Below are 24,838 nucleotides of genomic sequence, written 5' to 3'. Positions count from 1 at the left end.
AAATATAAAGCTAAGAGAATTATGATAAGTCAATGTGCTTGTCAAATTTATCCAGCATAATTCAAGCTATGTTTTATTTGCAGAAGAAAAACTGACACATTTATTACTCTGTTGTTCCTTGGTAAAGTGGGCCTGAATGATGATGATGATGATTATTATCATCATTATTATTTTGAGCAAGATAAAAAAGTGATCGTGATCTTCTTGAGTTATACAATCATCTAAATTCCAAAGCACTCACAAAACTGAGCAAATAAAGCCAGTATTTGCATATTAGGGAAAGGAAACATATTGCTAATGGAAGCCACAGGCCTAGTCAAAAATAAATGTTTTATATCAAGTGGTAAAATAAAAGAGGGATTCTACCCCAAGACCACCACCTCGATAAGGACCCATGAGTTACTGCAGCTGCAAGGGAGGGTCCACCAAAGCCACCTCAGTAAATAGCAGCCTAAAAAGCAGATGTGTTGGCACATCATTACAAGCCCCCACCCCACCCCATCATAGCCATTTGCTCTCCAGAGATGGTCTAGAGTTTCTTGCAAGGGAGAGATGCACTGGCAGGGCCACCTCCCAATTCCAAAACAGGGAGAGGCAGTAGCATGGGGCTGGCCTGGGGCTCTGACTTTCTGAGGGTGGACAAGTAAGGTATACAGACAGAACCCCTGCCTGAAGAATAATCAGATTTATCTGTGAAAAACAGATTCAGTGAGACAAAATGTTGTTAAATTTTAACTTTGGCCCTCAAAGTTAGGTGATACACCAAAATGTGTATTTTCAAAGTAAATGTCCAAGAAACAATTAGACAATTGACCTACAATAAAGACATAAAAGCACTGACAGCATAGAGCAGGGGTTGGCAACCTTTTTCTGTAAAGAGCCAGATGGTAAGTATTTTAGGTTTGTGGGCTGTATGGTCTCTGTTGCAACTACTCAACTCTGTTGCAATGCAAAAGCAGCCAAAGCCAATACTTACACAAATGAGTGTGGCTGTGTTCCAATAAAACTGTATTTAAAAGTAAAAGACAGGCTGCATTTGGTCCACGAGCTGTAGTTTGCCCACTGCTGGTGCTGAGGAAGAGACGGTTTATGAAGAGGTTCTTTCGGTGAAAGTTCTCCCAACCACCACGAGAACCTCATCCTGAGCCTGGAGAGAGGGGGGCTTCAAGAGGACCACGTGGGGCTTCCCTGGTGGCGCAGTGGTTGAGAGTCTGCCTGCCAATGCAGGGGACACGGGTTCGAGCCCTGGTCTGGGAGGATCTCACATGCCGCGGAGCAAATGGGCCCGTGAGCCACAGCTACTGAGCCTGCGCGTCTGGAGCCTGTGCTCCGCAACAAGAGGCTGCGACAGTGAGAGGCCCGCGCACCGCGATGAAGAGTGGCCCCTGCTTGCCGCAACTAGAGAAAGCCCTCGCACAGAAACAAAGACCCAACACACCCAAAAATAAATAATAAATTAATTAATTAAAAAAAAAAAAAAAAAAGAGGACCACGTGGAGTGCTTGATGCATCCTCTTGACTTTATGGGGCATGTTGTTCCCAAGACTGGACGTTAGCTGCACTCCCTACCAATGGTAGAACAAACATCCATGAGTGTTTCTCATGCACCCCAGGTAGATCATGGGGGAGAGAGCATCTGCCTAAGCTGGTTTAATTTGAGTTCTAAAGGATCACCTGGGAAGGTAAGAGGACTCCAACAGAGACCGTTCTCTTTAGAGTAGAACGAAACCTGGAGCAGAGTGGGAAGTGGCCCCAGAGAAAAAAATGCAACTGGACATTCTCATCTCTAAATTGAGACTGTATTTGAGCCGAGGATTTTTTTATGCCAAGAGTGAATTGGTAAGTTATGAAGCTGAAATTTCATGCAGGGGCAAAGGAAAAACCTCCTCCAGTGAAAAAATTTGAATGGGATTGTAAAGACAAAACAAATAGCATTTCTTGTTTGTTTTGTTTTATAAATATTTTATAACAGAAAACTTCAAAAGCACAGTCCAAAGAAGAGAGAAGAGTTTGATGAACTCCCATGTCCTCATAATGCAGCAATTGTTAACTCCCGTCGAATCTTGTTGCAACTATACTGCCCATCTACTCTCCTTTCACCATCCCCATACCCCATACACAGAATTACTTTGAAGCATATCCAATGTCCGTATTTCCTTTACATTGGAAGTAAGATCCAGAGGCTTGATCAGATTCAGTTTCAATTATTTGGTGAGACTGTCTCACAGGTGTTGTGTGCACTCCTACAGGACTTCCAGGCCCATGATGTCTGGTTCTCTCTCAGCAGTGTTAATATTGATCAGGATTTAGGACAATTTGATTCATCTGTTATAGTTCTTTATCAGCTTTTTATCAGTTTTAGCAACCACTGATGATTTCCCATATCCATAATTTTATTAGGAAAAATTACATTTTGATTACCTCTCACTGGTTGTGCATAGGTTATATGTATACATGCTAGAACACTGGGATCCCCTGGATTGGGGACTCATTAGTCTTTCCACAAGAGTCCTTTTAATTCATTAGCTTTGGAATTTTGGTGTATTTTTGTTTGTTTGGAGGTCTATGAGCTTATCAGCTGTAGAAACAAAATTCATTTTTGCTCAACTGCCTGCTACTGCATGAAAAGGAAGCCTAATCCTCCAGCCTACTTACTTTGGTAAGATCTGCAGACCTCTATGGGTATGACCTTCAGAGAACTGGTTGGTCCTCTCCTTTGAAAGGCCCTTCAGTGCCAAGTACATGGTACCTTTCTGGTCTGCCTGGTAGGAATAAATGTTGATGTTGAGAGTTTTCACCTGTTTTTGTGAAACGGTTTCCCAGATATTGTAATGTCTTGGTACCATAACTATTGTTTTTCAATTCTGAAAAATTTTCACATTTAAGAAGAAAGTAGACAGTCTTCCTCAATCCATGCCTCGGTTGGTTAATTGAGGGAAGTGGTGGGGTTCTGTGTGGCTGAATGATTACATTCACCGCTCCTAATTCCATCCATAGCTCCTTATTTTGCCCTCGATGGTGTTGTCCAAGCCAAGGTAGATATTTGATAGTTTCCACATCTCTCATTCCTTCCTTTTCCACCACAGTCTATTTGGGACTCACAACATGCTTAAGAGGAAATATAAATATTGTATGTACAGGGCTGAAAAGTCAGAGGCTGTATCTATAAATTTGCCAATTTAAAGTATAGATCTTGGGTCTAAAAAAATTAAGTGCTTTTGCGTCCACATTCCTGGAGGGAGAAGATCAAACTCTTAAATAGCCTCAATGTCATAAGCAAGTGGGCCTCCAAAGGAAAACCCCAGGTAAAAAGATACTTTTTCTATGCTTCTACCACTTCTAAGTTGACCAAAAAAAGCAGGTGTGATGGGTATTGTGACTTTTTCATTGATTCCATATTCTATGTATAAACAATTATTTTCAGCTCTTCCCTTTAACCGAAGCAAAAGTTCTCGGACTTTTTCCTCCTTCCATACATCTCCACTCTGCCACAAGGAATTAATATCAGCTGTCTTTCTAAAACATTGATCGATTTTTCCTTTGTGAACAAGTCTGTTCATATTGTTACCTTTCCCAAGAAAGAAATATGCAATTGGTTGCTTTGTACGATACATATGCTTATATTGCCCCCTGAAAGAATTTTCCAGTGACCAAGCATACTTTTCCATTTGTTTAGAATCTTGATCTAGTTGTTGGTTTCCTGGCCAGAATAACAGGGAAGCTAGGAAATAAGGTTCTGAATATCGACAAGTCGTTCCTACTTGTTGCAAGACTTCTCGAAGCTGACCTTTCAGTGTTTTAATTGGCTTCACTATTTTGGAGGTAGGTTTAATACAGTAGAGAATGATGTTGGCCAAGATGAAATTTTGCTTTTCCCTTGGCAGGATTCTGACAGTGCATTGCTCAAAGAGAAAAGTATATTTGTTCATTATATCTTCCATGGTGTGTATAGCATCTTCTTGAGTTTTGATAAGATATTCCAAGAGCCCAGAAAACTTGTCTGCTTTTAGAACTTCTAGGCTTCTCCGATACAGCTCTACTTGAAGTGGCAAACTAAGCTTTGGTCCAAGATCTGTGTTCTGTGATTCCTCTGAGGGACCGAATATATCTGCATACTTCTTAAAATATCCAGCCACCTTTCTCCGAGTTTTGGCCTCTGCATTTTGCTTAATATTGTTCCTGGGTTTTAGAAGGACAAAGTAATCATCAAAAAAATCAAAGGACTTTTTCAAAGAAAATTTCAAATTGGTTAGATAAGGAATAAAGTTCTTGAGGACTACTTTAAATTCATGGCTTGGATCTCCAGGAATATCATTACTTCCTGATATAAAATTGATCATATCTCTTTTAGATAGTTCACTTTTATTGTCAAAAAAAGGAAGGAGCTGGAGAATCTGGATTGTGTAGAGCCCAACTTCTATCTCCCCTTGATACCCGGCTATATTGTAAGTATCATACCGCCTTTTCGACTTCTGATAAAACCTTTCCTTTGCTTCATACTCTCTATCCTCACTTTGCTGTTGAGATTCTTTGAATGCATTTGAGGCATGCACTGCTGAATCCAAAAGATCAGATAGATCATCAACTGAAATGTTCCTGTTTCTTCCATTATCCTCTATCCACCATCTAATTTTACTTTTGTACACTTGACCCAGTGTATCTGAGATATAAGAATTGTCAGGTTCTAACTTTTTTGCTTTATTTGCCCAACATAGAGCACTGTTAAAGTCCTTCTCTTTAATGTAGAAATGTCTTGTCAAGGCTTGGCAAATGAATGCATTTGGGTTGAACCGATGAATACCTTCAAGTAATACATTTTTAACTGCCACATTCCCTTCATCTCTATGTAATGCTTCAATGAATGGGGAAAACCAAGTTCCTGTTTCACCTTCATGTTCGTTGCGCTGTCTTGTGAGCAGCAGTGTTTGCATATCTTCTAAAAATTTGCTTTTTCCTATACCAGTTTCATAGAACACATTTTCTGTTAGCATATCCAGCATAATTTGACTTTTATGTAAGTCATAGCTTATCTTCAATTCTTCCAGTGAGCGAATGGCAATCAAAGGGTGAATAATGCGTACTCCACAGTAGCTCCCACATTCTACCACCTCTGTTTTTATTAGAATTGTAGAGTAGGTGCCCATCTTGTCTTCAAGCTTTTCTGTTCCCCAGAAAGCTTTCTTGTTTGTGATTCCTAAGAACTTTTCACACTGTGATAGTGAAATGGTGGTATCAGGCACATATGAATTAAGAAGAGCCAGAAAAGAAAAGAGCTTTGCTTCCTTGGTGGAAATATTTTGTCCTTTCAGAATATTCCTGACCACATTTTCTATGTACTTTTTATTAAAGTTGGTTTTCATAATCATGAAGGAATAAAAATCTTTAAAGTTTTTATGTTGCTCTTCAATTTCTTTCAGTTTAAGCTCAAAAGCTCTCTGTTCTTTGGAAGATAGTTGTTGTATTAGGGCAATACTGTCTGAGATCTTTGCACTTTTTTCAGGATTCTGTGATCTCCAGCAATTTAGGATGATCACTAGAGGCTTCTCATATCGAATATACCTATTAGCTACAGCTGTTTGAATAGAGGCCTGCAGAAGATAGACATTATCTTGTTCTTCAAAATCATCAACAAGCAGTAGTACAGGTAAGTATTCCTGATTATTTGTTGTCCCATAGGTTATTAAATTAGTCACTTGTTCTCCAATTTCAGAAAAATCCACTCTCTTGTTTTTCAGCACAGCACATCTGAATTTCTTCCTTAGTTCCCAGAGAATATGCATGGCCAAGGTAGTCCCACCACAGCCTGGATGATGAAACAGATGAATAATTTTGACACATGTTGGCTTAGAAGAATCTGCCCAGTTTTGAATCATTTCTTCAAGTCCTTCATATTTATCCCTTTTGACAAAAGGGGAAGAATAGTTTTCAGAAGAAAAGTAGAAGTTCCACCATGATACTTTGCCACCTCGATAGAAGTCTTCCTCTTTTGATGCTTTGAATTCAAGTAATTTTTTTTTGTCCTTCTCTAAGAGTGTACCTTCACATTCATTTTCACAGAGAATTTCCAGAGCAGACATGATATCTTCTTCTTTTTTCAGAAGGACAGTAGATGAACCAATAGATGGTAAAAATCTCTTTGAAGATTGAGTCACAGATTTTAGCTTAAGAATAGTTCCATTTATCTCTTCAAGACTTAAAGTAGAAACACATTGGCTTGATAATTCATCTTGCTGTTTTGTTAATCTTGCTTCAAGTAGATCTTTCCATCCCTGACATATGCGTGAATGTGTGCAAATACACAATATATTTTCCATTCCTTTGAGATCTTGGTAGAAAGCACAGAAGGTCTCAATGAGGGGGTCTCTTGGGTCATCCACAGAGGAGAGTAATAGAAATACCACCAAAAACTTCCCTCTTGGCATTATGTCTTCACATGTAAGAAATGAAATCAGTTTCCTTACTTCAGACGCTTTTTCTCTTTGCCAGGAACTTGGATCTAAGGGTTTATATTTTTCACTGTCAAGGTCTAACCTGCCATTGCAGAAAATCCAGCTGAGTTGTTGATAAAGATTCAGACTAGTAATCTTCTCATTAGTGGTTTTCCCTTCCACATATAAACTTGGGAAGTGAAGGTTTGCTACTCGGGTTTCTTTGTAAGCTTTGACCACACCCTTGCTCACAGATTCAGGATCAAACTCCAACACAGCAAACCATTTAATTTCCTTTAGGAAATCTAAGTGTTTTATTTGAGTCGGATGACATTTATTTATTACAAGAATGTACCATTCATAGTAGGAATTATCTAACAAATCCTGATTTCCTGTCAACAGTTTAACAAGCTTTGGTCCCTCACTCTCTTTTTTATTTGTTTTTACTCTGCATTTTTCTTCTGCTTCTTTCCTAGATTCTGCCAGTTTTTTTAAATCTAATTTAAATGATGTGAAATATGCATTATTTTTCATGATGTCCTTAGAACTGGCCCCATCTCGCACAAAGACTGAGAATTTTGGACTTTGTGTCCATGTCTTCTTGCTGCAATTTTGCATTTTAATCTGGAAATAATCATGTTCACATTCAGAATGTTTTGGAACAACATCCACTTCAATAACAAATCTGTCAGATGGAGTACTATTTGGCATTAAAACTTCTACAAATCTTGGCTCTCGAATGCAATTCTTTGCTTTTTGGACCTGATGGTCTTCAAAATATTGGTGGATCATCAGATTGAAGTGGTCAATGAGGGCTTCCTTGGTGACAGTGGTGACTTCCACGCCAACAATTTTTCCATGGGGTTTGTCCTTGACTCCAAAATGAATGGTGCCATTGGTACGTGAATTCATACAAGCTGAAGCAAACCGGAAAACCTCATTGCTAAATTTCATCTTAACATCCTCTTCTGTGGCTGTTTCTGTATTCGTGAAGCCTTTGAATTCATGTATTGGATCAATGAGATTGAGTGGTCCTGTTTCAGGCTGTAGAATAAAATTTAATTTGTAACGATATGGATCACTGAATTCATCAAAAGGGTATGATACACATGTCGGTTCTATGGATGGCTGCTCTTCCTTTGTGTCATCTATTTCATCGTTCATGTATTCATTTTTTAGTGACTTAGAACCTTTAGTAACTGTACTCATTGTAGAGTCATTAAACATGTCTGATTTCTCTTTCTCCTTTTGTTTTTGCTTTGAAGTTTCTCCATTTTTCTCCTGTTTTTTAGGAACATTTTTACTGCCTTTCCCCCTCTTACTTGTCTGAAAAGGATCTCCAGAGGATGTTTCCAGTAACTCTTTGAAGAGATGTTCTATTTGGATAGCTGGTCCAAATGTTATGCCCATAGCAACAAGGTGATCTTTAGTTAAGTACTTCAAGTTTGCGCCATTCACATCTTGTGCAGTCAAAATTTCCCTGTGTTTTTGGTCAATTTTATGACTTTCTAACCACTGATTTACATCCTCTTTTGTCCATTCATCTGTATTATCTGGTAAGTTAAGTTGTGCTGCCATTCTGATACCTATGTATAGAAAAAGAAAAATTATTTAGTATTTTTATAAGTAAATTTTAAAAATATTCAGTTAATTTTTCAATAGACAATATGTACATGTCTTATAAAACTGAAAAAGCTCAAAAGGATATACATTCCATCTAATTACCCTCCTGAGAGGAAATTACCATTATCAGTTTCTTCCATATCCTTTCAGAGAAATACTACCAAATACAAATGCATAAACACTTTTTTCCCATTCAAATGGCAACATACTATACTCAATTCTCTTTGCCTTGCTTTATTCACTAACTGTATCTTGGGGATGCTTCTAGTCAATATATATATAGAGAGAGAGACGTATCATTCTTCTTAATGGTTGTTTTCTATAATGTGTGTTAGCTCTATTGTTTATAAATATTCAATTCTGCTATAGAAAATAAGAAAAACAAAGGAGGCTATACGAAACTAAAGAGAGAAGGATTATGATATGAGGAGGATATATGAAACAAGGTATAGAAGCAAGTAGTTTGTGAAACATGTTATAATAGACATAGATAAAGTAAATAAAGCATATGAGCGTTAAACATAGTTAGGAAGAGAAAGAAGGGCCAAATAGGTACTAAATATTCATGAGGCACACTTGAAGCACTTTATATTTTTGACATCTTAACTGGGCCACCTACTGTTGACACCCATTCTGATCCTTTGTATACTCTAATTAAAAGACATAAATAAAATCCAGAGTAGCTTATCAGGCTAACTGATGAGTTAGAGCTGTGGTCAGGCATATATGCCCCTCTGCATCTCTCTGATTGGAGCAAGTGTATGTCACTGACACAGGTGTCTTGTATCTGTTGATCCCCCCCTGGACGGACCTCAACTCTGGTTCTCAAAATCACACAATCAGTGGAGAATGCTGATACTGCAGCGAGGAAGAGAGAGGATATATGAACTTGTATAAGTCAGGTAATGAGATGCTTCCACCCCTCTTGTACCTTATCCAAAGTGTGTTACCCATCTCTTTCCCCCTGCTTTTTGTTGTGTATTTTAATTGATTTAATAAAGGTGTGCCTCAAATACCTTAAATTGATCTGTGAGCCATTCTGTTCCATGACTTCTGGAATAGCTTGCTGGGTAGTGAACTTGGGGGCTACTATTATATCCATGTAAATTTTCACATAATATTTGGTAATAGCTAATTCCTGGGCAGTAACAAATGGCATTACTATTTGGTATGCAGATTGAAAGACTACCATTTGGAAAAATCATTGGCAATCTGGGTTGCAGAAATATAGCAATGGTTAGAAAAAAACACAATAGAATCCAGATAATAATAGTCAGCTTTAAGTACAATCCAAAAATGGCTCAAATAATGTGAGCCATTCCTATAAAATCACCATGGGAGAAATCAAATCAACAGAGAAGATAAGCCTGGAGAATAGTGGAAAATAGACTATATAGGCACACTTCCATGAAATAATACAAAGGAATATTACCTACCAGTGGTACATAAAAAATCAAGGTTAGGATCTATCTTCCTGTCCAGACATAAAGCTGCCAAAGCAATGGTCCAGTGTTAAAGCTATTATTTTTTGGTTAGTAACTCCTGCATTCATATTAAGTGAATAAAAGATATACCTTACAGCTACATTAGTACAAAAATAGGCAAAGATATGCACAACTGATGGAAATTTTACTCTCTTACAATACTATGACAATCAGAAACCATGGAGATTTAATGCCTTCTAAAAAAAGTGAATGAGGTGAAATTTCTTTCAGTTATTTGGCCTGTAGAGATTAAGAAGCTCAAATTTAAAATAAGCTGGGGAGAGAGAAAAGAGTGGAGGTGGGAAATTGCTTTAAGTGTACTAATTTTTAAAGTAAGCCCCTTTTGTGGGACTATATCAAACTTAGAAACTATGCTTTGAAGGACACAATGAACAGAATGAAAAGGCAACTTATGGAATGGGAGAAAATATTTGCAATATTTTCAAATCATAGATCTGATAAGGGGTTAATATCTAAAATATATTTAAAAAAACTCCTGCAACTCAACAACAACAAAAATAACCTGATTAAAGGTGAGCAAAGGATTTAGACATTTCTCCAAAGATGATATACAAATGACCAACAAACATATAAATAGATGTTCAACATCACTAATCATTAGAGAAATACAAACCTAAAACATAGTGATGTATCATTTCACATCTACTGTGATGACTATGATGACTATGTTAAAAAAAAAACCCAGAAAATAACAAGTATTAGCAAGGATGATGTGGAGAAATTGGAGGAACCCTTGTGCACTACTGGTGGGAATGTAAAATGATGCAACCTACACAACCTACCTTAAGAGAATGGTTAAAGGAAGTTTTCTAAACAGAAAGAAAATAATAAGAGAAGGAACCCTGATACATTAGGAAGATAAAAGAACACAGTAAGCAAAAATATTGGTAAATATAATAGACTTCTCCTCTTTGGTTTTCAAAATTACGTTTGATTTTTGAAGCACTGACTGATATGGTTCTAAATGTATGTAGTGAAAATATTTAAGACCATTATATGTGGATAGGGTAAAAGGATATGAAGGGAAGTAAGATTTCTATGCTTCACTCAAACTGGTAAAAAAAACACTATTGGGGGCTTCCCTGGTGGCACAGTGGTTGAAAATCTGCCTGCCAATGCAGGGGACACGGGTTCGAGCCCTGGTCTGGGAAGATCCCACATGCCGCGGAGCAACTAGGCCCGTGAGCCACAATTACTGAGCCTGCGCGTCTGGAGCCTGTGCTCCGCAACAAGAGAGGCCGCGATAGTGAGAGGCCCGCGCACTGCGATGAAGAGTGGCCCCCACTTGCCTCAACTAGAGAAAGCCCTCGCACAGAAACAAAGACCCAACACAGCCATAAATAAAAAATTCAAAAAAAAAATTCAAAAAAAAAGAAAAAACCACTATTGGACTGTCATAAGTTATGTATGTATAATGAAACATCTAGAGCAATCAATAAAAAAGCCATACAAAGTGATACACTCAAAAACACTGTAGATAAAAGTGGAATTGTAAAAAAACTTTCAAGTAACCCTCAGGACACCAGGAAAATAAGGTAGAAAATTGAAAAATATAAGTCCTAACATATAAATAATTACATTAAATATAAAGGGCCTAAATACAGAAGTTAAAAGAATTGGTAAAGTGGATTAAGAACATGACCCAACTATATCCTGTCTATAAGATGCTCACTTGAAATATAATGATATAAATAGGTTGAAAAGAAAAGTATGGATAAATATATATAATACAAATATTAATCAATAAAGACAGGAATGGTTATGTTAATGTCAGATAAAGTAGACTTCAGAGAAAAGAAAATTACCAGAGACAAAGGCATATTACATAATGATAAAATGTTCAACAAGATGACATAACAATCCTAAAAGTGTGTGTGCCAAACAAGAAAGTTTCAAAATGTTTGAAACAAATACTGACAGAACTTTTCAGTTTTAGACAAATCCACATTTATAGCTGGATATTTTCACACCTTTCTCTCTATAATTGAAAGAAAAATTAGACAGAATGTTAGTGAGGTTACAGAAGAACTCAACACCATCAACCAACAGGTACCAAACCACATTTATAGAACACTCCATTCAACAACAGCAGAAAATCTTTCTTTTTAAGTGCCCAAAATAGACCATAACCTAAATGATAAAACAAACTTCAACAAGTTTAAAATAATTGAAATCATACAGAATATGTTTGCCAACCACAATGGAATCTTATTAGGAACTGATAACAGAAAGATAAGAGGAAACTCACTAAACACTAAAACTACACTCCTAATAATTCATGGGCCAAAGAAAAGTCTCAAGTGAAATTAAAAAAATACATTGCAGTGAATGAAAATACAACATACCAAAATTTGTGGTACATGGTTAAAGCAGTATTGAAAAAACTGTTGCAATAAATGTATACATTAGATAAGAAAAGTCTCAAATTAATAATCTAAGATCTTACTTCAAAAACTTAGAACACCTTGAAAAAGAAAAGTAAAATAACCCAAAGCAAGCAGAAGGAAAGAAATAATAAAGATAAGAGCAGAAATCAATTAAATTGAAAAGAGAAAACAATGGAGAAAATCAATGAAACAAAATCTGCTTCCTTGATAGATCAGTAAAATCGACAAAACTCTAGCAAAACTGACAAAGAATAAAAAAGAGAAGACACAACTTACCAATATTAGAAGTGGAACAGTGGATATAATTTTGAACTGTATAGACATCAAAAGGGAACAAGGAATTATACTCCAATAAAGATGTTAAAAAAAAAAAAAGGGAACAAGGGAGTAGTATGAATAACTTCACACACACAAATTTGACAACTCAAATGAAATAGAACAATTCCTCAAAAAACAAACTTCCACAGTCCATTCAGTATGAAACAGATGATTTGAATAGTCCCATACTTTAAAGAAAACTGGATTTTTAATTTTAAAGATCTCCCTACAAGGAAAAATTTCCAGGCCAAGACAGATTCACTGAAGAATTCTACCAAACATTTAAAGAATTAATGCTGATTTTATATAATCTCTTCTAGAACACAGTAAAAGAGGGATTGCTTCCCAATTCATTTTACGAAGCTGGTATTACCCTACTAGCAAAGCCTCCGCAAACCCAGCCTTCAGGTGAGCTCCCATGGACCAAGGCTCCTGCCTCGCCCCAGTGCCAATCCAGTCCCTGAGGCCCCAGGCTCAAAGCAGTCTCCTGAAGATCCAGGCTCCTGCCTCACTCCAGTGCAAGGCCAGCTCCCATGGACCCAGGCTCTTTGCCTGCCCTGGTGCTGGGCTGGGTTCCATGGACACAGACTCCAGATTGGTTCCTATAGACTCAGGCTCCTGGCTTGCCCCAGCCTCCAGGTTGGCTCCCGAGGACCCAGGCACATGGCCAGCCCCAGTGTCAGGCTACACCTCATGGACCCAACCTTCAGGACAGCACCTGTACCCCAAGGCTATAGGCCAACTCCTGTGGCATCAGAATCCAGGCCCACCACCAGCACTTCAGGGGCCAGGTCCACCCCATGGACCCAAATGCCAGCCTACCTCTGTAGACCCAAGCACTAGTCCAGCCCAGCCACTGACCCAGGCACCAGACCTTTCCACCTGAGGATCAAGCCCATCCTCAGAATCTACCAGACAATTCACCCACAATCTCTGGACAAGCTGACTGGTGAAGGGCTTTTCTGGCCTAAGCCCAGTCTGTAAAGACCGAAAGAGGTGTCTACTTCTTCAAATGTACAGACAATAATGCAAGGCCAGAAGAATTATGAATAATCAATGAAACATGCAAGGCCAGAAGAATTACCAATAATCAATGAAAGATGACACCATCAAAGGAAACTAATAAAGCTCCAATAAATGACCCTAAAGAAATGAAGATCTATGAACTACCTGACAAATTATTCAGAATAATCTTCATAAAGAAGGTCTGTGAACTACAAGAAAACACAGACATACAATTAAACAAAATTAGTAAAACAATGCATGAACAAAATGAGAGGTTCAGCAAAGAAATAGAAACCATTAAAAACATATAAATGAACAAACAGAAATCCTAGCATTGCAGAACACAGTGAATGAATTGATGAATTCAACAGAAAGCTTCGAAAGCAGACTCATCCAAGCAAAAGAATCAGTGAACTTGATGACAGTACATTTGAAATTCTCCATTCAGAGGAGCAAAAAAGAAAAAAGAGTGAAGAAAGCCTATGTGAATTATGGGATACCACTGACAGTAAAATCTACTATTGTTGGAGTTCAAGGAGAAGAGAGGAAGAAAAGGGCAGAAGGCTTACTTATAGATACGGCTGTGAATTTCCCAAATGTGGGGAGGGATTTGGACATCCAAGTTCCTGAAGCTCATAGGTGCCCCAAAAGTTTCAACACAAAAAGATCTTCTCTAAGACACATAATAATAAAACTACCTAAAATCAAAGACAAAGAATTTTAAATGCAGCAAGAGAAAAAAATTCCCACATACAAAGGAACCTCCATAAGACTATCAACAGATTCCTCAGCAGAAACCTTATAGGCCAGTAGAGAGTGGGATGATATATTCAAAGTGCTGAAACTGTCAACCGTGAATACTTAAGAACCTTACAAGTTGTCCTTCAGAAATGAAGGAGCGATAAGGACTTTCCAAGACCAAAACAAACAAACAAACAAACAAAAAAGTTGTAGAGTTCTTCACCACTCGACCTGTCTTACAAGAAATGCTAAAGGGAGGTCTTTGAGTTGTAACAAAAGTATGCTGACAACATGAAAAGAATATGAAAGTATGAAACATAGTGAAGGTGAGAATACAGTCAAACTCAGAACACTCTAATACTGTAATGGTGGTAGATAAATCACTCTTAACTCTGGTATAAAAGTAAAAGATAGGGACTTCCCTGGCGGTCCAGTGGTTAAAGACTTCACCTTCCAATGCAGAGGGTGTGGGTTCAATCTCTGGTTGGGGAGCTAAGATTCCACATGCCTTGTGGCCAAAAAACCAAAACATAAAATGGAAGCAATATTGTAACAAATTTAATAAAGACTTTAAAAATGGTCCACATTAAAAAAAAATCTTTAAAAAAAAGTAAAAGACAAAAGTATTAAAAATAACTATAGGTAAAATAATGTGTTAATGGATACAACGTATATAAAAGATGTAAACTGTGACATTAATAACATAAAATGTGAAAGGAGAAGTTAAGTTAAAGTGTGGAGTTTTCGTATGTGGTTGAATTTAAGTTGTTATAAACGTAAAATAGACTGTTATATCTATAAGATGAATAATGTAAACTTCATGGTAACCACAAATAAAAAACCTGTAGTAGATATACAAACAATAAAGAGAAAGGAATCAAAGCATACCACTACAAAAGGTCATCAAATCACAAAGGAAGACAGCAAGAAAGGAAGAAAGGAAAATGAAGGAATTATAAAACAGCCAGAAAACAATGAACAATATGGCAATAGTAAATCCTTACCTATCAATAATTACTTTAAATGTAAAAGGATTAAATTATCCAATCAAAAGATACAATGTGGCTGAATGGATTAAAAAAATCAGATCCAACAGTAATATGCTGCCTACAAGAGACTCATTTTAGATTTAAGGACACACATGCACTGAAAGTGAAGAGATGGAAAAACATATTCCATGCAAATGGTAACCAAAAGACAGCAGGAGTGATTATAATTAGACAAGATAGATTTTAAGTCAAAAATTGTCAAAAGTGACAAAGAAGGTTACTACATAATGATAAAGGGGTCAATTCATCAAGATGATATACAATTGTAAATATATAATGCACCCAAATTTAGGTACTTCAGTGTACCTAAAAATATAGCAGATATTAGCAGAACTAATGGGAGACATAGACATATACAATAAGAGTAGGTGACTTCAATATCCCAGTTTTAACAATGGATAGGTCATTCAGACAGAAATTCAACAAGGAAACAGCAGACCTAAACAACACCATAGATCAAATAGACCTAGCAGACACATTCAGTACAGTCCATCCAATAGCAACAGAGTACACATTCTTTCAAAGTGCACATGGAACATTTTCCAGGATAGATCATATATTAGCCCACAAAAGAAGTCTTAACAAATTTAAGAAGCTTGAAATCATATCAAATGTCTTTTCTGACCACAATGATATAAAATGAGAAATCAATAATAGAAGGAAAATTGGAAAATTCATAAATATGTGGAAGTTAAATGACACACTTCCGACCAACCAACAGGTCAAAGAAAAAATCAAAAGGGATATCAAAAAATATCTTGAGACAGTTAAAAATGGAAACACAACATACCATAATTTAAGAAATGCAGAACAGTTCTAAGACAGAAGTTAATAGTGATAAATGTCTACTTTAAGAAAAAAGAAAGATCTCATATAAGCAACCTAATGTTACACCTCAAGAACAAACTCAACCTAAAGTTCACAGAAGGAATGAAGTAATAAAATCAGAGCAGAAGTAAATTAAATAGAAACTAGAAAAACAATAGAAAAGGTCACCTCTTCCTGGTGCCGGACCCCCCGGGCTGCGGGGCCTGACATGAGGCTCAGAACTCTCACTCCTGTGGGAGAACCTCTGTAATATAATTATTCTCCAGTTTGTGGGTCACCTACCTGGGGGGGATGGGGTTTGATTATATCACTAGTTCTTCCCTCTTACCAGTCTTGTTGTGGTTCTTTATGTCTTTAGTCGTAGAGGATCTTTTCTGGTAGGTTTTGGTCTTTTTCAATGATGGTTTTTCTGCGGATTGTTGTGATTTGGGTGTGCTCTTGAGACGAGATGAGCTTAGGGTCCTTCTACTCCACCTTCTTCAAGAGAAGACCTTCCCATTGATACCAAGTTTCTTAAAAATAGCATGAAGGAAATAATACTGCAGAGAGAAAAGGAGACCAGCCAAATTAATGACCAAGGCATCCATCTTCTCTTACCACTAAGAGCTGTTTTTTGTAAAGTAAACAAAATTAATGAACCTTTAGCTAGATTAAGAAACAAAGAGAGGAGACTCAAATAAATAAAATTATAAATGAAAGAGAGATGTTACAACTGATACCACAGAAATGCAAAGGATCATAAGATAGTGCTATGAACATTTATATGCCCCCAAACTGGACAGTCTAGAAGAAATAAATAAATTCCTAGAAATATACAAACTACCAAGACTGAATCATGAATAAAGAATCTGAACAGACCAATAATGAGTAAGGAGGCTGAATCAGTAACTGAAACCTCCCAAGATGGAAAAGCCTCGGACCTCATGACTTCACCAGTGAATTCTGCCAAATATTTAAAGAAGAATTAATGTGAATCCTTCTCAAACTCTTCCAAAAAATAGAAGAGGAGGGAACACTTACAAGCACATTTTATGAGGCCAGCATAACCTTGATACCAAGGCCAGATAAGGACAGTACAACAAAAAGAAAGTTACAGACCAATATCACTGATGAACATAAATGCAAGAATCCTCAACAAAATACTAGCAAACCAAGTTCAACAGAACATTATAAGGATTATAAAGATCATATACCATAATTAAATGTGATTTACCTCTGGGATGCAAGGATTGTTTGACATATACAAATCAATAAATGTGATATACCACATTAAAAGAATGAAGGATAAAAATCATATGATCATCTCAATAGATCCAGAAAAAGTATTTGACGAAATTCAACACTATTACATGACAAAAACCCTGAACAAATTAGGTACAGAAGTAATGTACCTAAACATAATAAAGGCCATATATGACAAGCTCACAGCTAGCATCATACTCAGTAGTGAAAAGCTGAATGCTTTTCCTCTCAGATCAAGAACAAGACAAGGATTCCCACTCCTACAACTTTTATTTTATATAAAACTAAAAGTTCTAGCCAGATCAATTAGCAGAAAAAGAAATAAAAGCCCTCCAAAAAGGAAAAGAAGGAAGTAAAATTGTCTGTTTGTAATGATATTATACACATAAAACCTTAGACACCACCACCAAAAAAAAAAACACCGTTAGAACTAATAAACAAATTAGGTAAAGGTACAGGATACAAAATCAATATTAAAAAGTTGCATTTCTATACACTAACAGTAAACTATCTGAAAAAAAAAATTAAGAAAACGGTCTCACTTAACAATAGCATAAAAACTGCTCAGGAATACATTTAAACAAGTAGGAGAAAGATCTGTACACTGAACACTATAAAACACTGACGAAAGAAATTGAAGAAGATACAAATAAATGGAAAGGTATCCTGTGTTCATGCATTGGAAGAATATTATTAAAATGCCCACACTACCCAAATCAATCTAGAGATTCAATGCAATATCTATCAAAATTCCAATGACATTTTTCACAGAAATAGAAAAAATAGGCATAAAATTCATATGGAACTACAAAAGACCATGAATAAACAAAGCAATCTTGAGTAGAAAAAACAAAGTTGGAGGCATCACACTACCTTATTTCAAAATATACTATAAAGCTATAGTTCAAACAGCATAGTACTGGCATAAAAACAGACATATAGACCAATGGAACAGAATAGAGAGTCCAGAAATAAATCCACAGGTTAATGATCAATTGATCTTCAACAAAGGTGTTAAGAACACACAATGGGAAAAGGACAGTCTCTTCTTTAGATAATTTGGGGAAAACTGATTTTCCATAAACAGAAGAATGAAATTGGACCCTTATTTCACTCCATATACAAAAATCCACTCAAAATTGATTAAAGACTTATATCTAAGACCTGAAACCAAAAAACTATAGATGAAAACATAGAGAAAAAGCTTCTTGACATTGGTCTGAGCAATGATTTTTGGATATGACCCCAAAAGCACATGCAGTAAAAGAAAACATAGATAAATGGGATTGCATCAAACTAAAAAGCTTCTGCACAGCAAAAGAAACAATCCACAAAATGAAAAGGCAACCTATGGAATGAGAGAAAATATTGGCAAACCATATCTAATAAGGAGTTAACATCTAAAATACACGTGGAACTCAAACTACTCAATAGCAAGAAAACAAATAACCTTATTTGAAAAATAAGCAAAGGACCTGGATAGACATTTCTCAAAAGAAGACACACAAATGGACAACAGATATAGGAAAAAGTGTTTAACATCACCGATCATCAGGAAAATACAAATTAAAACCAAAATGAGATTATCACCTCACACTTGTTAGAAGGTGATTATCCCAAATAAAACCGATAACAAGAGTTGGTGAGGATGTGGAGAAAAGGGAACCCTTGTAGACTGTTACTGGGGATGTAAATTGGTACAGCCATTTTGGAAAACTGTATGGAGATTCCTCAAAAACTTAAAAACAGAACTACTACATGATTCAGCAATCTCACTTCTGACTATATGTCAGAAGGAAATGAAATAGGTATCTTGACGAGATAGCTGCACTCCCATGTTTATTGTAGCATTATTTACAATAGCCAAGATAAAGAAACAACCTAAGTGTCTGTCAATGGATGAATGGATAAGGAAGTGTGATACACACACACACACACACATTATTCAGCCACGAGTAAGAAGGAAATCCTTCCATTTGTGACAACATAGATGAAACTGAAGGACATTATGCTAAGTGAAATAAGCCAGAAAGAGAAAGACAAATACCGTATGATCTCATTTATATGTGGAATCTAAAAAACAACTCCCCCCCGCCGCCCCCCACCAAACCCAAAGTTGAAATCAGAGAACAGTGGTTACCAGGTGCTGGAGTGGGGAAGGGGGATGGGCAGACTGAAAGTGAGGGGGAGGAAAATGGTATTCCATGGAAATAGAAACAAAAAAAAGCTGGAGTAGCAATACTTATATCAGACAAAATAGACATTAAAAGAAAGACTGTAAGAAAACACAAAAAAGAACATTATATAAAGATAAGGGGATCAATCCAACAAGAAGATATAACAGTTGCAAATATATATGCACCCAACATAGGAACACGTAAACACATACAGCAAATACTAACAAACATAAAGAAAGAAATTGATACTAACACAGTAATAGTATGGGACTTTAACATCCCACTTATATCAATGGACGCATTATCCAAACAGACTATCAATAAAGAAACACGGGTCTTAAACAACATGCTAGGTGAGGTGGACTTTATATATATATATATATAACATTTCATCTTATAGCAGCAGAATACACATTCCTTTCAAGTGCACATAAAACATTATCAAAGATAGATCACATGCCATGCCACAAAACAAGTCTCCATAAATTTAAGAAGACTGAAATCATGTCAATCATCTTGTTGACTACAACATTCTGAGACTAGAAATCAACTACAAGACAAAAACTGCAGAAACACAAACAGGTGGTAGGTAAACAATATGCTCCTAAACATCCAATGTATCACTGAAGAAATCAAAGAGGAAATAAAAAATACCTGGAGACAAATTAAAATTGAAACTCAACAACCCAAAATCTATGGGATGCAGCAAATGCAGTTCTAAGAGGGAAGTTTATAGAATACAAGCCTACATCAGGAAACAAGGAAAATCTCAAATGAACAACATGACCTTACACCTAAAGGAACTAGAAAAAGAACAAACAAAACCCAAAGTTAATAGAAGGAAAAAATCATTAAGATCAGAGCAGAAATAAACGAAATAGAGACTAAAAAAACAATAGAAAAGATCAATAAAGCTAGGAGCTGGTTCTTTGAAAAGATAAACAAAATAGATAAACCTTTAGCCAGACTCATCAAGAATAAAAGATTGTAAAACACACCATTGTAAAACTAACACACCATTGTAAAGAATAAAAGATAACTCAGATATATAAAATCAGAATGAAAAAGGAGAAGTTACAACCAACAGCACAGAAATATAAAAGATCATAAGAGATTACTACAATTATATGCCAATAAAATGAACAACCTATAAGAAATGTATAAACTCCTAGAAACATACCACATAAGAGATTACTACAATTATATGCCAATAAAATGAACAACCTAGAAGAAATGTATAAATTCCTAGAAACATACCATCTCCCAAGACTGAATCAGGAAGAAATGAAAAAATATGGACAGACTGATTACCAGTAATGAAATTGAATCAGTAATAAAAAAAAACCCTCACAACAAAAGCCCAGGACCAGATGGCTTCACAGGTGACTTCTATCAAACATTTAGAGAAGAGTTAATGCCTATCTTTCTCAAACTCTTCCAAAAAATTGATGAGGAAGGAATGCTTCTGAATTATGAGGCCAGCATCACCCTGATAACAAATCAGGCAGATACCACAACAAAAGAAAAACTACAGGCCCATATTACCAAGGAACATAGATGCAAAAATCCTCAATAAAATATTAGCAAAGCAAATTCACTAATATATTGAAAGGATCATACACCATGATTAAGTGGGATTTATCCCAGTGATGAAAGAATGGTTCAATATCTGTAAATCAGTCAATGTGATAGACCACATTAACAAATTTAAGAATAAAAATGATATGATCAACTCAATACATTCAGAAAAAGCTTTTGACAATCGACTTATGATAAAAACTCTCAACATAGTGGGTATAGAGGGAACATACCTCAACATAATAAAAGCCATATATGACAAACCTACAGTCAACATCATGCTCAGTAGTGAAAAGCTGAAAGCATTTCCTCTAAGATCAGGAACAAGACAAGGATGCCCACTCTTGCTACTTTTATTTAACATAGTATTGGAAGTCCTAGTGACAGCAGTTAGACAAGAAAAAAAATAAAAGTCATCCAAATTGGATAGGAAGAAGTAAAACTGTCCTTGTTTGCAGATAACATAATACTACATATAGAAGATCCTAAAATGCCACCAAAAAACTATTAGAACTAATAAATGAATTCAGTAAAGTTGCAGGATATAAAATTAATATACAGAAATCTGTTGTGTTTCTATACACTAACAATGAACTATCAGAAAGAGAAATTAAGAAAACAATCCCATTTACAATTGCATCAAAAATAATAAATACCTAGGAATAAATCTGAGGTAAAAGACCTGTACACTGGAAACTATATGACACTGATAAAAAAAAAAAACAGATGGAAAGATATATTGTGATCATGTATTGAAAGAATTAATATTTTTAAAATGACCATACTACCCAAGGCAATATACAGATTCAATGCAATCCCTATCAAAATACCAATGGCATTTTTCACAAAACTAGAAAAAATAATTCTAAAATTTGTGTGGAACCATGAAAGACCCTGAATAGCCAAAACAATCTTGAGAAAGAAGAACAAACCTGGAGGTATCATGCTCCTTGATTTCAAACTATACTACAAAGCTACAGTAATCAAAACAGTATGGTACTGGCAAAGAAATAGACATATAGATCAATGGAACAGAATAGAGAACCCAGAAAAGAACCCATGCTTATATGGCCAATTAATCTACAACAAAGGAAACAAGAATATACAATGGGGAAAAGATAGACTCTTCAATAAATGGTGTTGGGAAAACTGGACAGCTCCATGCAAAAGAATAAAATTGGACTACTTTCTCACACCATATATAAAAATAAATTTGAAATGTATTAAAGACTTATATGAAAGACCTGAAACCATAAAACTCCTAGAAGAAAACATAGGCGATACTCTCTTTGACCTCAGTCTTAGTAATATTTTTTTGGATATGCCTCCTCAGGCAAGTGCAACAAAAGCAAAAATAAACAAATGAGAATCAAATTAAAACACTTTTGTACCGTGAAGGAAACCATCAATAAAACAAAAAGTCTGCCTACTAAATACGAGAAGATATTTGCAAATGACATATATGATAAGGAGTTAATATCCAAAATATACAAAGAACTCATACAACTCAATATCAAAAAACAAGCAACCCAAATAAAAAATAGCAGAGGACCTTAATAGACATTTTCCCAAAGACATACAGATGGCCAACAGACACATGAAAAGATGCTCAACATCACTAATCATCAGGCAAATGCAAATCAAAGCCACAATGAGATAACACCTCACACCAATTAGGGCAGCTATTATGAAAAAGAAATAACAAGTGTTGAAGAGGATGTGGAGAAAAGGGAACCCTTGTACACTACTGGTGGGAATGTAAATTGGTACACACACTGTTGAAAACAGTATGGAGGTTCCTTAAAAAATTAAAAATAGAACTACCATATTATCTAGCAATTCCACTTCTGGGTATTTTTCCAAAGAAAACAAAAACACTAATTTGAAAAGATAATCACCCCTATGTTCATTGCAGCATTATATTCAATAGCTAAGACATGGAAGCAACCTAAGTGTCCATCAATAGATAAATGTATAAAGATGATATGGTATGTACATACATACACATACGCACAATGGACTATTACTCAGCCACAAAAATGAATGAAATCTTGCCATTTGGGACAACATGGATAGACCTAGAGGGTACTATGCTAAGTGAAATAAGTCAGAGAAGGACAAATACCATATGATTTCACTTACATGTGGAATCTATAAAACAAAACAAATGAACAAAAAAAAGAAAACAGAAGCAGAGCCATATATACAGAGAACAAATGGGTGGTTGCCATATGGGAGAGGGGTGGGAGGATGAGTGATATAGGTTAGGAAGATTAAGAGGTACAAACTTCCAGTTACAAAATAAATGTGTTGGGCATGAAATGCATAGTGTGGGGAATATAGTCAATAATAGTATCAATAGTAATATCTTTGCTGACTAGATTTACAGTGGTGATCATTTTGTAATGTATAGAAATATTGAATCACTATGTTGTGTACCAGGAACTAATTATACTTCAAAAACAAACTCATAGAAAAAGAGATAAGATTTCTGGTTACCAGAGGAGATGGGTGAAGTGGTTTGAAGGTGGTCAAAAGGTACAAACTTCCAGTTATAAGATAAATAAGTACTACGGATGTGATGTACAACAGGATTAATATAATTAACATTGTTGTATGTTATATATGAAAGATGTTTAGAGAGTAAATCCTGAGAGTTTTCATCACAAGGAAAAAATATTGTTTCCTTTTTCTTTTATTTTGTATCTTCATGAGATGATGGATGTCACTAAACTCATTGTGGTCATCATTTCATGACGCATGTAAGTCAAATGATTATGCTGCACACCTTAAACTTATATGACATATAAGATATGTCCGTTATATCTTAATAAACTGGAAGAAAGAAATTAAAAAGTCAAAAAAATAATCAGGGAGAAGGCTAAATATGGGTAGAAGAGGAAAGAAGGTGAAGCTATGGAGTAAAGTTAGTGCCTAAAATAACTTTTCAATTCTATATACTTTACTAGAATTGGCCTGAAAATTTCGTTCTGAGCTTCTTAGCAACCCCATAAAAAATGGAAACATAATTTGTTACATGATTGATCAAACCCACATATATTTATAAACTGTAGGGTTAACTGTAGGGCTTGTTAGCTTTTCTAAAGGAAGTTGAAGGGCAGACCTTTAATCTAAACTGTATTTCCCCCAACTCTTTGTATTACTTTGTTCCTTACTCTGGGGGAAATCAGACGTAAACCCAGGATTTTTAGGAAGAAATAAGAAAGCTGTCATAATTTCAGGTACTTCCTGTAGTAGTCTGTCTTCATCTCTATCACTGTCTCTGTCTCTGTCTGTCTGTCTGTCTCTTATACATATAATTTGACACTAATATCTGAGAAGTTATCAGGGAGTTTTATTTTCTGGCAACTCCTTAGAGTAGATGGTGGAAGGGATCTTTGATTAATGTAAAGTACATCTTTAAATTTTCATTATATGTTCTTTCTGAAGATGCTCCTAACGCCTTGGGGGATTTCATCAATAAAAGTGCCTCTAGTTTTCCACTGCATCTTTTATGGAATGTTGTGACTCCTTCTTCAACTAATATAAAGCGGACTCTGTCACAGCAATGAACAGTCTAGGCTTAAAATATTTTTAGGCTTAAAATATTATTTTTGGAGTATATTTCAATTTTCTAATTGAGAAGTAGATTCCTTCCTAGTCAATAAAATGCTGCTATAGAGAGTAATACTACTATTAATAACAGATATTGTACTTACCCAGATTTTTCTTGCAAAGTTCTTCCACATAAACGAGGGAAAAACCATGTATTTAGGTGTAGGAAACATTCAAACGTCTGTGTTTTCTTCTTCCTACTGTGTTAGAGAAAAATACTTTTTTCACTCCAGTTTTTATGAAAGTTTCTCCTCTGCTTCCACTTCAATCTGAACTCTGGCTCAGAAAGGACAGTGTTTCTCAGTAATGGGTGTGCCGAAACTGGAAGGTGGGGGAGGAGGA

The 24,838-nt window shown here is 35.9% G+C and overlaps 1 protein-coding gene across 2 annotated transcripts; it reads right to left on the bottom strand.

Annotated features, from left to right (window-relative positions):
• Nucleotides 1-1,816: 1,816 nt before the first annotated feature.
• On the bottom strand, nucleotides 1,817-24,689 carry SAMD9 (sterile alpha motif domain containing 9). Of its 2 annotated transcripts, XM_061198561.1 has the most exons (3): nucleotides 24,601-24,689; nucleotides 16,213-16,423; nucleotides 1,817-8,014 (listed from the first exon to the last, which is right to left on the bottom strand). In XM_061198561.1, the coding sequence occupies exon 3, from the start codon at nucleotides 8,004-8,006 to the stop codon at nucleotides 3,255-3,257; it is 4,752 nt and encodes a 1,583-aa protein (XP_061054544.1). In that variant the 5' UTR covers nucleotides 8,007-8,014; nucleotides 16,213-16,423; nucleotides 24,601-24,689; the 3' UTR covers nucleotides 1,817-3,254. The 2 variants fall into 2 exon arrangements, with proteins under 2 accessions (XP_061054544.1, XP_061054545.1); XM_061198562.1 differs by lacking the exon at nucleotides 24,601-24,689 and having other exon boundaries at nucleotides 16,167-16,227.
• Nucleotides 24,690-24,838: the final 149 nt, after the last annotated feature.

Source organism: Eubalaena glacialis, chromosome 8, assembly GCF_028564815.1.
Source record: "Eubalaena glacialis isolate mEubGla1 chromosome 8, mEubGla1.1.hap2.+ XY, whole genome shotgun sequence".
In the NCBI taxonomy this organism is placed as follows: Eukaryota; Metazoa; Chordata; class Mammalia; order Artiodactyla; family Balaenidae; genus Eubalaena; species Eubalaena glacialis.
This window is presented reverse-complemented; position numbering and strand designations above follow the sequence as displayed.

Coding starts and splice junctions, on each gene's coding strand:
- SAMD9 (XM_061198561.1), bottom strand. CDS start 8,006: ATGGCAGCACAACTTAACTTACCAGATAATACAGATGAATGGACAAAA.